Below are 15,000 nucleotides of genomic sequence, written 5' to 3'. Positions count from 1 at the left end.
CGGCAATTATACAAATCACTAATAAAAACAACCTAAATCTTAGTCTGGGAATGTACCATTTGGACCCATATATTTGTAAGATGTTTATGAAGGACCTCAAAATAAATGAACAACTAATAAATTAGTCCCACATGTATATAGTTTTATTCTAATCTCTCTCTCTCTCTCTCTCTCTCTCTCTCTCTCTCTCTCTCTCTCTGGTTCGATATTTTCTCTCCCTCTTTCTCTTGCTCGATATATATATTTATTTATATTTTCTTTCGTCTTTTCATTAATAATAATTTTTTGTTGGGAAAATTTGTGTAAAAATTCATGATATTAAATTGTATATGCTCCCGTGTTGTTTTCAAAATATACTGTTTTTCTGGAAGAATCACTTGTTGACACCGCGGGTATCTTTCAAGGTGTGGCTAGCCTATGACTCCTCCTCCTCCTCTCTGTAGAGTGAAAATCGCCCTTATGGCTAATTTGGTAGTGTCAGTTTGTATATTAAGCCTTCTTTTGACTATGGCGTTCTTTGTAAAACCAGTATGCCTCAGTAAAGGGTCCGAATAGGACCGAAAGTACTCGGCCAACTCGTTTTTTTCATTTTTTTCCTTCGTGGCAAAAAAACCTTTATTTATACAAATAGCATCATGTTTTATATACTTCGTGATCAAGTTATTCATCATGAGGGCCACGTTTACTTTTGCTTTCCCTGTTCCCACTGTTGAGCTGTTTCGTCACCTCTTTCTCCAAGTCTTTACAAGCAGCGCACTCTACCAGAATTCACCTGAATTCCTGAAAAAATGCCTGGCGGCAACAAGTGTTACCCAAATCATTGCTACCATACCGCATAAGAAGATACGATCAACATCCTTTTAATGAGTTTTCATCATCATATTAAAACGTCACATTGCTGCCGCGAAAATGGAGGAAAAGGAGAAATTTAAAGAACTGGAAAAAGCCCGACGTAACTTCAACTATTCGATTTCCCGCTGATTGAAACACGCATTAAGGCAAGAAATTTATGGAAAACTTCGTAGAACTACAGACACTTTGATTAGAAAACTGGAAAGAAAATTAAACAACCTTATCAACGCCAGTGATTGGACCAAAAATGCTAGAAGTGATTGTGTGGTGAATTTATCGAGCAAACAAATAAAGTGATAATGCAGTGCGCGCATTAGGCTTTGGGCTGTCTTTCTTCATTTGTAACAAACCCTCAGCTTTATCAATAGCGACATCTTTATATAAGTTTGAAAAATACTGTGATCTACCACAAAATCATTTAGGCATTATGAAAGGCATGACATATATGCTACGCATGCCTACCATGAAGATAACTTCCCCGCTCGCTACAGGAAAAGTTTAAAAGAATTGAAGAATGATAATAGATTACACATTTACCAAGGCTGATAAATCCACCAATAAGTTTAGTGAGGTTCTTGACAAAACTGACTATAGTCGATTATTTTAATGGTAGATTCTTGCGCCTACGAGACGTTTGTTTGGCTGCCTCTGATTGGCTGGTAGCGGGAGGCAGACTGCTCGCTCAGTGGATCATATTTTCGTTTGTAGCTTAGAAAACTAGCAATATGTTTACATTTCTTCATTTATCTCACGTTTTACAAAAGATAGGAAAGTTTTGGTCATACCAAGGATTCGGTATAAATGTACAATTAAATAATCTTTTCCTGAAATCAATAAGTTAAAATACAAAGGAATTACAACGAGTAGAAGTGAAGGGAGAAACATTTCATTCTTTATACCTGTTTTGTTTTTTTTATTCATCATCGGATTTTGCATAATTCATGAGATCAAGATAAAATAAAATCTTGTGCTATTAAACAATAAAATCACCCTGAATACGCTGGTGCTTTCAGATTTTAAATGCGTGTAATATGTAAAGAGAAAATGATGAATATGTCTTATTATGTTGCATCCGTGCTTGACTCGGTTTGACAGTAGTGCCGAGAGACGCAAGATATCGTGGGTCTGGTCCTCTCAGCTAGAGCCGTTCGCGTGTTGGCAGTTGCCAATTGGCGATATGAGAAGTTTGCAGTTTCGAGACTATGTATTCACCGAATTATTATGTCATTACATTTTCTATAAATAATTGCATAGAATTCCCATTATGACTTTCGAACATTTTTACTCAAATATCATATATGTTCGTATTTCTGGACATATCTGATAAAAAAAAGTAAATAATCAGATGGATCCATCTGGTATCGTTAGAGGTGTAGGCTGGCCGCGGGCGGGAAATTCAGTCCAGGAATGAATTTGAAATCTACGGACCTACTTCGCACTCTTCAGCTCATCCTTAGTTTTAATGAGGTTGGTTTCAACATATTGTTTCTAATTTTCTTATATGAATATATTTTCAAACGAAAGAGATATCAGAGACTTAATTGAGTGATATGAAATAATAATCTCAGTGGAGCAATAAACAGCAACGAAACTAAGCAAGATTTCTTTTTCTTTTCAAGCAGATGTCTCGAGATGACAGCACCATTCGTCGCACCGTTTCCAGATTTGCAAGTCAAGCTCGCAACATTATAATGAATGTTCATCGTTACTTCAGCTCACAGTGGGGAGCAGACTCAAGAAATGAAGTATTTGAGAAGACCGCCAAAGCTACAGGAGTGCCCACCAACACAGTGAAAAAAATCAAGCGACATTCATCTGAGTGTGGTAACGTCCCCTTCGCTTCACATGTATATCCCAGGAAGAGGATCCGAGTGAAGGACAAGGTGGATAGTTTTGTAAATGAGTGTATTCGGAAGGAGATTTTGTCTTTTTACGAGAGAGGAGAGCTCCCAACGTTAGATGCCCTACTGGAAAAAGTGAAGGAAGACCCGGTAAAGTTTAATGGTGGAAGAACAACGTTATGGAAAATTGTGAGAGGGCTTGGATTCCGCTACAAAAAAGTGACGAGTGGAAGAACAATTTTAATGGAACGTGATGATATAGTGGCAGCGAGAACTGAATACCTACGGTTAATTGAAAAGAATAGGAATTGTAGTCCAACTGAACGTAAACCTGAAGTATTCCTGGATGAAACTTGGATAAACCAAAATGAATGTGTAGTCAGTGTTGGACAACGGGTGAAGGCGAAATAGGACCCAAACTTAAGACTGGAAAGGGGTCAAGATTTATTGTGGTGCACGCGGGGAGTGAGAAGGGGTTTGTCAAAGATGCGCTATTGTTGTTTAGGTCAAAAAATGGTGCCAAAGGGGACTACCATGATTCCATGGACCATGAAAGGTTTTTAAAGTGGTTTAAGGAACAACTATTGCCTAATATAGAAGATAGATCTCTAATCATAATGGACAATGCTCCCTACCATAGCAAAATAGAAAATAAAGTGCCAGCAACCAGCAACAGAAAAAGTGAAGTCATAGAGTGGCTTTCTTCTAATAACGTCACCCACGACCCATCAGCAACAAAGCCAAAATTGCTGCAGATTGCCAAGTGTCACAAAGAAAAACAGAGGTATGTGATAGATGAGATAGCCCGTGCAAATGGTCATGATGTGCTCAGACTGCCACCATATTATTGTCAGTTTAACCCCATAGAACTTATATGGGCTCAAATAAAGGGGGATATCAGAAAAATAACTCTAGCAAATCAATCTTTGAAAACTGTTGAGCAGCTTACGAGACTGGCGATAGACAAAGTTACAACAGAAGACTGGAAGAAATGTTTTCACCACGTTAAGAAATTAGAAGATGATTATAGGAGGAAAGATGTTGCTAGAGAGCATATGTTTGAAAGTTTTGTTATTGACATTGGAGATGACGAAACTGACAGTGATGATATTGATATTAGGGAGGATGACACTGACAGTGATGATATATATCAATGATTTTCCATTATTTATTTTTTTTTTAAGTTGAAGACCTAACAGTGTTTCTATAGTTTTCCATTTTTTAGATAGGCAATTTCATAACTACAGTATATCCATATGAGTTTCCTTTTTTTTTATATTTAATGCATAACAATGTACATATCTGTTTATAAATTCTTTTTTACTTGGTTTTAATAGAAAAAGGGATATCAATGTATCTTTATAATTTCCCATTCTTTTTGTTCCAATAGGTAATGACATGACTATGTATATATGTATGATTTTCCTTTATTTATTTTTTAAATAATGATGACGTAAGAAAATTTGTAAAATTTTAATTTCTTTTTGTTCATATCGATAGCCTAATGACATACCAATGTAAGCCTACTGTGTATGACTTTCTCTTGTGTTTATGACATAATATATCTGCATGAATTTCCATTCTTTTTGTATAAAAAGATGATGATATAACAGTCTTCTGATTAGTCTCATTATCCTACATGTGTATATATATATATATATATATATATATATATATATATATATATATATATATATATATATATATATATATATATATACAATTAATGCAGGGCTGTGGGAACGGTTACGGGAGCTATTCTAACTCAGGTATGAATTAAGGTGGGATCAAGAATAATCAACTACCTCAGGAGAAAACTAAGCAAATTTTTCCTAAACATTGTTGTAGACATGTTGTCAAGTGTAACATGTATATAAAGGAGATAAACATTCTGGTGTAAGAGTAACTCAAGCAATTCTGATAAAGACGGATATTATATTCGTTACATCGTCAACAAATTTATGGTAAGAAATAAACATTTGTACTTTTGTTTTATGAGTGAACATATGAAAACCATAAGCTTTTGATGTTATTGGCCAGAGAAAACAAGTTCTGTTATTTATCAGTGAGCCTCATAAAGCATGTACATTTCTCACTTAGACTAAATTGAAGCCAACACCCAGATGCATCCATCTGATTATTTACTTTTCTTTTATCAGATATGTCCAGAAATACGGACATATATAATATTTTAGTAAAGATGTTCAAAAGTCATAATGGAATTCTACGCATTTATTTATAGAAAACGAAATGACATAATAATTCGGTAAATACATAGTCTCGAAAACTGCAAACTTCTCATATCACCAATTGGCAACTGCCAACACGCGAACGGCTCTAGCTGAGAGGACCAGACCCACGATATATTGCGTCTCTCGGCACTACTGTCAAACCGAGTCAAGCACGGATGCAACATAATAAGACATATTCTTCATTTTCTCTTTACATATTACACGCATTTAAAATCTGAAAGCACCAGCGTATTCAGGGTGATTTTATTGTTTTAAAACACAAGATTTCATTTTATCTTGATCTCGTGAATTATGCAAAATCCGATGATGAATAAAAAACAGGTATAAAGAATGAAATGTTTTTCCCTTCACTTCTACTCGTTGTAATTCCTTTGTATTTAACTTATTGGTTTCAGGAAAAGATTAATTAATTGTACATTAATACTGAATCCTTTGATATGACCAAAACTTTCCTATCTTTTGTAAAACGTGAGATAAATGAAGAAATGTAAACATATTGCTAGTTTTCTAAGCTACAAAACGAAAATATGACTGAGCGAGCAGTCTGCCTCCCGCTACCAGCCAATCAGAGGCCGCCAAACAAACGTCTCGTAGGCTCAAGAATCTACCTTAAATGAATCGACTATACATATCACGCATGCATACTTTACTTGAGGATGAAATAACTTACAAAAAACTTGCAAAAAATCCGTTGGACCAAGTAATAAAAAACTTTAATATCAATATCAAACAAATTCTTAAAGATAAAAAAGAACTTTTGTGTCAGTTAACTGTAAAGTGTCCCTCATTACCTTATTTATATGGCCTAGTCAAAACTCATAAGGAAAACAAACCTATGCGCCCAATTATTAGTACTGTAGGGTCAATTGCTTATAAACTATCTAAATATCTTACTAAACTGTTATCCCCGCTACTAGGAACTGTATCTAATTCACACATCCGGAATTCTCTTGATATTGTAGAAAAATTAAATAACATTGTACTACAAACCCTAGCGATATTTTGTCAGTTTTGATGTATGTTCTTTGTTTACAAAAGTCCCTATTGACTCTGTGCTAGAATATTTAAGTAATGAGCTTGTACTGCATGAATTGCCTATGTCCGTTAGTCACATTATTTCCTTAATTAAGTTATGTATTTTTGATTGCGATATTTTAATGGAGAATATTACCAACAAATATTTGGTATGGCCATGGGTAACCCTTTATCACCTCTCCTTTCAAACTTATATATGGAATTTTTTGAGAGACAACACCTCCCGAATATTACACTTATCCCCTTAAAATGGTACCGATATGTCGATGATATCTTAGTAGTCTTACCTAGTGGTATCGATGTAAATGATTTACTGTCTAAATTGAATAATTTAGTGCCATCCATAAAATTCACTGTTGAAATTGAAAATAACAATGTCATCCCTTTCCTAGATGTATTTTAATACATAGAGAATCTTTCCAATGCAAATTCAGTATTTATAGAAAACCCACAAATAATTTAGCATATGTACATTTTTATTCCGGCCACCATCTTAATATTAAAATTTCAATTTTTTCTTCTATGTTCCTACGCGCTTTGCGTATCACGAGTCCACAATACCTGGACCAAGAAATAGAATACATAAAAAAGAGAGGAAACGATCTCTGCTACCCACCTCATTTAATTGATTTATGTTATCAAAAAGCTCATAAAAAGTTTTATAATGTTGCTATTAATGAAAAAGAAATCCCTAAAAATGTACTTAGCTTACCTTATTTTCGTGGATTTGAAACCATAAAATCAATATTTAAATCATTTAATGTTAATGTAGTGTTCTCTTATAACAATACCATTAAAGATATGCTAATTAAGAATAGTCCCGTAACAAATAACAACATCATTTACAAAATTCCTTGTTAGGATTGCCCATCGTTTTACGTTGGTCAGTCTAGTAAAAATGTATGTGTTCGGGTTAAGCAGCATATGTATTCAGTTAGAACAGCCCAGACTTCAAATGCACTGTTTATCCATCTGAGTGAAAAATCTCATTGTATTAATTGGGGTGATGCCTCGGTAATTGCTAGATCTAATGATTATGTTTCAAGAAATTTACTGGAATCGGCAATTATACAAATCACTAATAAAAACAACCTAAATCTTAGTCTGGGAATGTACCATTTGGACCCATATATTTGTAAGATGTTTATGAAGGACCTCAAAATAAAAGAACAACTAATAAATTAGTCCCACATGTATATAGTTATTAATTCTCTCTCTCTCTCTCTCTCTCTCTCTCTCTCTCTCTCTCTCTCTCTCTCTCTCTTGTTCGATATTTTCTCTCCCTCTTTCTCTTGCTCGATATATATATATATATATATATATATATATATATATATATATATATATATATATATATATATATATAATATATATATATATATATATATTATTTATATTTTCTTTCGTCTTTTCATTAATAATAATTTTTTGTTGGGAAAATTTGTGTAAAAATTCATGATATTAAATTGTATATGCTCCCGTGTTGTTTTCAAAATGTACTATTTTTCTGGAAGAATCACTTGTTTACCGCGGGTATCCTTCAAGGTGTGGCTAGCCTATGACTCCTCCTCCTCTCTGTAGAGTGAAAATCGCCCTTATGGCTAATTTGGTAGTGTCAGTTTGTATATTAAGCCTTCTTTTGACTATGGCGTTCTTTGTAAAACCATTATGCCTCAGTAAAGGGTCCGAATAGGACCGAAAGTTACTCGGCCAACTCGTTTTTTCATTTTTTTCCTTCGTGGCAAAATAACCTTTATTTATATATATATGTATATATATATAGATACATAGTCATTATTATATATATATATATATATTAACATATATATTATATATATATATATTATATATTTTTTTATATAGATACATAGATAATTATATATAATCTATATATAAATATATATTATATATATATATCATATCTATCTTATCTAATTATATAATATATATATATATATTATATATATATATATATTAATATATATATTAATAATATAAAATTATTATATAATATATATTAATATATATATATATATACATTATATCTAATATCTATATTTCTATTGATCTTATATATATATATATAATAATATATATATAATATATAAATAAGATAATTATATATATATTATATAGATATATATATATATATATATATTATAATATATAAATATATTTAATATATATATATATATATATATAAGTTAAGATCCTGCTTATTGTTAAAGATCACAATCGCAGTAAACTTGAATTTCCTCATTACCGCTTGACGAAGACTTTAGCGATGTTAGTTTATATTTGCATATAACTTCAATTCAGTCTGGCCTTTGAGACATGCTTGTGTTTTTACATAGGCCGCTAAAACAATTTTAGTAGTAAAAGGTATCTATCGGGGCAACTGAAATAAGCACTAGATTAATTTTCATATATTATAGTTCATATTTTTCCACACAATTTCATGATATTAAATACGTTTTTTCAATGTGTTCATTTTACTTTTCGCCTCCAGTTTCATCTAAATTGAACATACATATTTGGTTATTCATTCATTCCCGCCTCAGTTCATTCATTTATTCGTTCATTTTGACGACTGATACAGTTTATGAAATGATCAGAACCTTCATTAATTAAGCAGACGTACGATTACGCTATTTTATATTACATCAATTTACGAAATATATCATTCACACCAGTTTTTTTTCCATAAAATAAGTAATTTAAGGAAAAATTTACAATATGAAAATTGGAATCTATTACCACAAGTAAAAAAATATAACTATGGAAAAAACTTGTTTTTTGCAGGGTTTTGAGTAGTTCGACCGAATCATTATGAAATATTTAATTAAGTTTTAAAATAGGAACAGGCCTACCAACCGCGTCAACAGTGTATCATCTGTATAAAGATTGTTATCTTATGTAAATAATATGTGAGCGAAACTGATAACGACATCTGTGTGAATGGAGTGGTCGGTGTAGTTTATGAATAACATTCATAAACTGAAGCTTGCTAGATATCGCAATCTTACTAATTATATGGGATTGACATAATTTACTTTGTTTTTCTTTAATTTTCTTCGAAAGAATATAATGATTTATCTATAGATGATGATGTTGTTCCTAAATTATATTCTAAAGTATTGAACTTTTATTAGTTGATATTTTTCTACTAAATGACATTTTGTAATGTTACTATTCAACCTCTTGCTCACTATCAATATTATTTAGCGTCTATTACGGATATTAATAATATATGGAAATACATTTTTGTTTTTCTCTTTTAATTCATTATGGATAGTGCAAGATTTTCTCTCAAAGAGTGACTAATTCAGTCCTCAACCATACTGTTTCAGAATTTTGCCATTCGTCACTGAAATTCTCAATTATAAATTTATATAACGGCTGTAAAACAACATATTAATGGTTATATAAGTCGAATACCACACAAATAACTATAAACAAAATCATACTACATATTATAGGATTCTCTGCCTTGCACAGACCAGCAAGGACCATTAGGCCTAGCCGAACACTTATTTACATTTTTTTTTTATATATTTTGATTATGATAACTCAACAAAATATAAAATATAGTTTTGTTTTTAACGCTGCATACGTAAAACATATAGGCCTATAATTTTTAGTGCTAAAATAAAACCCTATTCAGACAGAAAAACATGGTTAAGCCAACCTACAAAAAAAATAAATAAATAGAATAAATAACTAAATAAATAAATAAAATATAAAAAATATAGTTGCCAGATACCGCTTGTGAATACTTCCATATATATACCTATATACCTATTGTCCGAAATAGGTATATACGTATATATTTTGTACCTGGACTGTACATATACCTAACTAATGATTGTGATAAAACATTACTTTTATATATATCTATATTACGACTGTATCTATCTTCATAAAATTCAAATGAAAATTCATTTTTTAACTTGTCATGTGAAATCAGGTATATTACAATCAGATAAACAATTCGGGAAATATAATAGTCGTAATGTTTATGCAAACCCCTTTAAAATAACATTTATGTAAAATACTGAAACATCTGTTTTCACTTTTGAAGAAGTCTGTTCTTAGCTACTTTTAACACAACAAAGCTCTTACCGACAAATCTGGTGAATTACGACGCTGCATTTATTTATTTTTGTGTTTATTTATTTTTAATTTTCAGCAAATTGCAATGGTTTTACCCACATCGTGTGTTGAATGCATCCCACAGGCTAGCAGCAATGGTCTGCTATTGACATCGTTAGTTGATTCCAGACAGTAAGCAATTATTGCAGATTGTTCAAAGAGGAAGGCATTAGTCAGTTTAGCCAAAGTCTGGGCGCCTTGGGTCGATGGCGGTTGCAAGTTCTGGGCCATGAGCCACTCGGAACCTGTTAGACCACCTTTGGGAAGGAATTGCACCGCATTCCGCTTGAGTTCCGGCTATGCCTCGCATTTCATGGATCAAGACAAGGGGGCATCAAAGTCTTTACCCTCTGGGTACTCGTTGTGTTCTGCTAATGTATTGAATTGGTGACCCGATAAGAGACCGAGAGGAAGCTTTAAATGATATAATCATTTGATGACAAGCAAGCCTGCATAAAGTAGAATTTGTTAAAACGGTTGAAAAGTTATTCTAGCTCAGTGGAATCGTGGAATGGTGTACGTACCTCACTTGTCCCAGTTAAAGCGAGTGTTTCCAGAATCAAGCGCCCTCTCAAGCAAACGAAATTTATAATAAAAAACAAAGGGCAAAGAAATATTATATCCATCTTAAGTAAAAGTTACAATTACCAACATTTTCGCAGACGAAAGTTAATGGCAGACTAGGTAAGTCGGTTATTTGTTTGAATCTACCTTTATCCCAAGATATACGATATATAGTGAAGGAGTTTGGGGGGAGAGAGACATAGGGGAAACTTTGGCCGGTGCCAACGAAAAATTTAACCACAATTAAACCTGAAGTATGAAAGAAGTCATGTAGCATTTTATATATGATTAACAACTCTTAATACTATTTCCCAATAACCCAGACTATGATGATGAACAATACGGAAATTCCAAGGGTTTGCGTGTGAGCTTTCTAACAGCATTCCTCATAAGTTTGTGGAGAAAAATATTTCTGATTTTTTTATGTACGTGTGTGTGTGTGTGTATGTGCGTATGTGTGTCGATCTGGATTACAGGACTTGGGAAATGAAAGGGGAAAATTCAGAATAAGATAATATTTTTCTTATCAAGTCTTTCGTTCACACGAAGTTCTTGTTTTAATAAAGCAAAGATATGGGCCTGTGTATCTGCCCGTTTTAATTTTTTATATAGTTGTAATGTTATTGTCAACTATCTGCTCGCGGTAGTGAGCACTCATTTGTATGACAGGCAATTTAACCTCATAAGAGTCATATAGAATCTCATTTATTGTCTAAAACAAACAAGTACAATATAACAACTGTTTTCTCTTGAGAGTAATACTGTACGTCGGACAAAAGCAGGCTCGCATTCAGACATACATACGAATAAACGATCAGACAAAAAGACGGGGAATTTTCTCATTCTTTTATACTTTAAAAGGTAACAGACATAGACTGCCTGAATTACTGACAATGGCTACAAAACATCTGGTTTTACTGACGCCGAGCAAAAGGGAAAGAACAAGATTAGGGAGATTTGACCATTTTGATGTGCTTAATTTAATCAGAGAGAGAGAGAGAGAAGAGACGAGAGAGAGAGAGAGAGAGAGGAGAGAGAGAGAGAGAGCTTAGCAAGTAATTCGATAAAGAAGGAAATCCACGCAAGTTACATTTAGAATTAAATGAGACCCATATTCTTGGTTATCTTGCTTCATCTTTTTTAGGAAAACTCTGAAGTTCCAAAACTTTCTGATCTTTGGAGAATAATAAGTTTTACCAAACAAAAACTTCTTTCAATTTTCTTCTAAAGATTGAAAAAGAAACCCACAAAATCACTTTTTAACTTGTTTACTTCTAGAAGTATTTACATTTAGTTTTTACTCCACACTCGAGTACTTTCAGGACCTTCTGTGGCCCATTCTCAAGAGATGTTTGGGATGTTAGCCTGGGTCAAGGCCCAGCAGTCTTCTGGAACTTCTTCTCGTTGAGCCGTCATTTATGTGATGTCTGTTCTGGTTTTTCTTGAGAGTTGCCAATCCCCTCTTGTCGCTCTGATATCCTGAGCTGATGGTCACTTTTGGTGACCACACCCTTACCACAAGGGTGAATCCCATTGACCATCAGCTCAGGATAGATTGCATTTTTTTTTTTATAGGAAATCTAAGGTAAGTTGACATCGTAAAGACTATTAACACAAATGAAAAGGAGCGCAACACGCGTTTTGCTCTATTTCTGATTTTGTATTGTAAATACATGTAATTAAGTTATCCTAATGGTTTCTCCTCAAAATCCCTCTAAAGTAAGGCCAACCTCCTTGTGGTAGGATTAATATAGCCTCACCTACAATCATCAGAATATAATATAGTGTATATATATATACTATATATATATATATATATATATATATATAATATATATATATATAAATATATATATATATATATTATATATATTATATATATTATATATATATATATATATATATATATAATACCACAGGAAAATAATAGTCAGAAATCCAAGTGCTTTCGTTCTTTACTAAGACATTGTCAAGGAAAGAATGAAATACAGTTGGAAAGAGACTTATCAGGTAAAAAAAAAGATCAAGATTACCAGATGGTTAACTGTCAAAAGGGTAAAAACACAAAGAGATAATCAGGATTATCGGATATCACACGGTCACAATCTTAAACATACATTTTAACCCTAACAGAAACTACAACGTATCCATATAGTCCAAAACATGTACAAATCTAATATATTATTTTTATTGCTTATATTTATCTACAACTTTTTTCAGTATGAAGGCATCGAGTTTAAATAAACCATGACTTAAATTTAGAATATTTCCATTATTTGACTGTGTCATTACATGGAATTAGGGCTCTTGCTTAACTCCAGTTGATAGGATGATCTAAATCTCACATATGTACGAATAATGGATACGATATTTGTCCAAACTGGAATTTAGTAAGCATAACATTCTTAATTACACTATGATGAAAGGTCTTTAGAAATTCCTTTTAGTAATAAAAAATTCTCCTGAAGAATATGAAATTCCTTGCAAAAAGTGTGATAAAGTCTATTACGGACAAACCGGTAAATCTTTTTCACAACGACTCAAACAACACCAATATTCTGTGAGAACAGGACAAATATCGAATGCATCATTCATACATATGATAGATTTATATTACCCTGTTAACTGGAGTCAAGCAAGAGTCCTGATTCCATGTAATGACACAGTGAAAAGGAATGTCATTGAATCTTGTTTCATTAAGTCAACTAATGGAAATGTTCTAAATTTAAGTCTTGGTTTATTTAAACTCAATGTCTTCATAATGAAAAAGTTGTAGATAAATATAAGCAACAAAATTAATATATTCAGTTATTACATGTTGTGGAGTATATGGATACGTTGTAGTTTCTGTTAGGGTTAAATCTATGTTTAAGTTTGTGACCGTGTGATATCCGATAATCCTGGATTATCTCTTTGATTTTTATCCTTTTGACAATTAACCATCTGGTAATCTTGATCTTTTTGTTTACCTGATAAGTCTCTTTCCAACTGTATTATATTTGCTCTTCCACAATGTCCTAGTTAAGACGGAAGTGCTTGGGTTTCTGCCTATCATTTTCCTTCATTAAATAAGCAAATACTTATTTAATGAAGTTACGTGCGTCTACTATTCGGCAAAGAGGAAACTTCCGAAAGTCCTGGTGCCAGCGTATCGCAGTACAGCAAGTCAATTCAGCATAGAAGTACAGAAGTATGAAGACGCGCAATTATGAGTAATTGTGTGTGTGTATCATTTTAACATACGCCATAAGGTAGACCATTCTAATAAGGTCTGTTACTTTACCTGTCTATTTTTTAAGGTATGTTATTTGCTGCAACTTCCTTTCAACCAACTTTATAATTCTTTGTTGTTGCGGAAACAACCTTTGCTTCGCTGTTGTCAGAGAAATCTACGGATAGACAATGATTTGGTTTGGTTTATGGAGAAGGTATATCTAAACTTGTTATTCTCTTAGTGCAAATAATAATAATAAATGCTAAATGATAATACCTCTAAAATCACTGAAGCACCATATAAGTATTACAGCAGCTGAATTTCAACTATTACTTGTCTTCTACCAAATGTGTTTGAAACCGCGGATTTAAGTCGCTCACATTCTTTTTCCTCTGGAAGCCAGAAAGGTAACCATCCAACTATGTGACTGTCTTTATTAGGTCTCGTCGTCTTTTCTGTAAGTCCTTCATTTTGCAATTCATAACGTTATCCTGGTCACTCCTGACCATTTCAGTGATCAGGTGCAGCAACTAATTTTCCTTTATAAGACTTTGTGGATGATTGCTTTAACGGCAAGGCATCCGGTTGCTGATAAACGCTCCCTTTCCATAGATATTTCATGTTATGTCTTTCTGGCGCTTTCGTTTCCAAATATGAGAAAATCTGGGAATCGGAAATTTAAAAAAACAACTACTGAAATATAAGAAGAAAAATATTTCCTCATCTTCTTAAAAAATTTGCATGAGAACAAGATAAAAAATTAAAAGCCTTAAAGTTATTGCTTTTGTCGGCCTGCTATAACAAGAAGTTAGGCTCTAAAAGAAATTTCTATTGAAAGCAATAACTAACCTAATATCATCTATGTACTTAAGTTGAATTAAGCCCAGGAATACTCGTGAGGGCTCTTTTTTTTTTTTTCTAAGTGTTCAGTTTCATTTCAAGAACAATTTGAAATTTTACGTTCATTTCAGTTTCAGAATATTATTTTATAAATTCCCTTTATTACGCAATGGCTCATCAAGAATGTAATTTAGGAAATACTGAGCAGCGAAAAGCATTGGCACAAATATCCGAGAATTTATGTTGTGGT

The 15,000-nt window shown here is 32.7% G+C and overlaps 1 protein-coding gene across 2 annotated transcripts; it reads left to right on the top strand.

The window, feature by feature from the left end:
- Positions 1–1,803: 1,803 nt before the first annotated feature.
- Positions 1,804–3,962, top strand: LOC135209020 (uncharacterized). Of its 2 annotated transcripts, none has more exons than XR_010313281.1 (2): positions 1,804–2,319; positions 2,475–3,962. XR_010313281.1 is itself a non-coding variant. In XM_064241553.1 (2 exons), exons 1-2 carry the CDS (start codon positions 2,260–2,262, stop codon positions 3,102–3,104), a joined length of 693 nt encoding a protein of 230 aa, XP_064097623.1. In that variant the 5' UTR covers positions 1,804–2,259; the 3' UTR covers positions 3,105–3,962. The 2 variants fall into 2 exon arrangements, 1 of the variants encoding a protein (XP_064097623.1); XM_064241553.1 differs by having other exon boundaries at positions 2,472–3,962.
- Positions 3,963–15,000: the final 11,038 nt, after the last annotated feature.

The sequence above is a fragment of the Macrobrachium nipponense genome, chromosome 37 (assembly GCF_015104395.2).
Source record: "Macrobrachium nipponense isolate FS-2020 chromosome 37, ASM1510439v2, whole genome shotgun sequence".
Taxonomy (NCBI): Eukaryota; Metazoa; Arthropoda; class Malacostraca; order Decapoda; family Palaemonidae; genus Macrobrachium; species Macrobrachium nipponense.
Note: the sequence above shows the minus strand (reverse complement) of the source record. Positions and strands in the feature narration are given on the sequence as shown.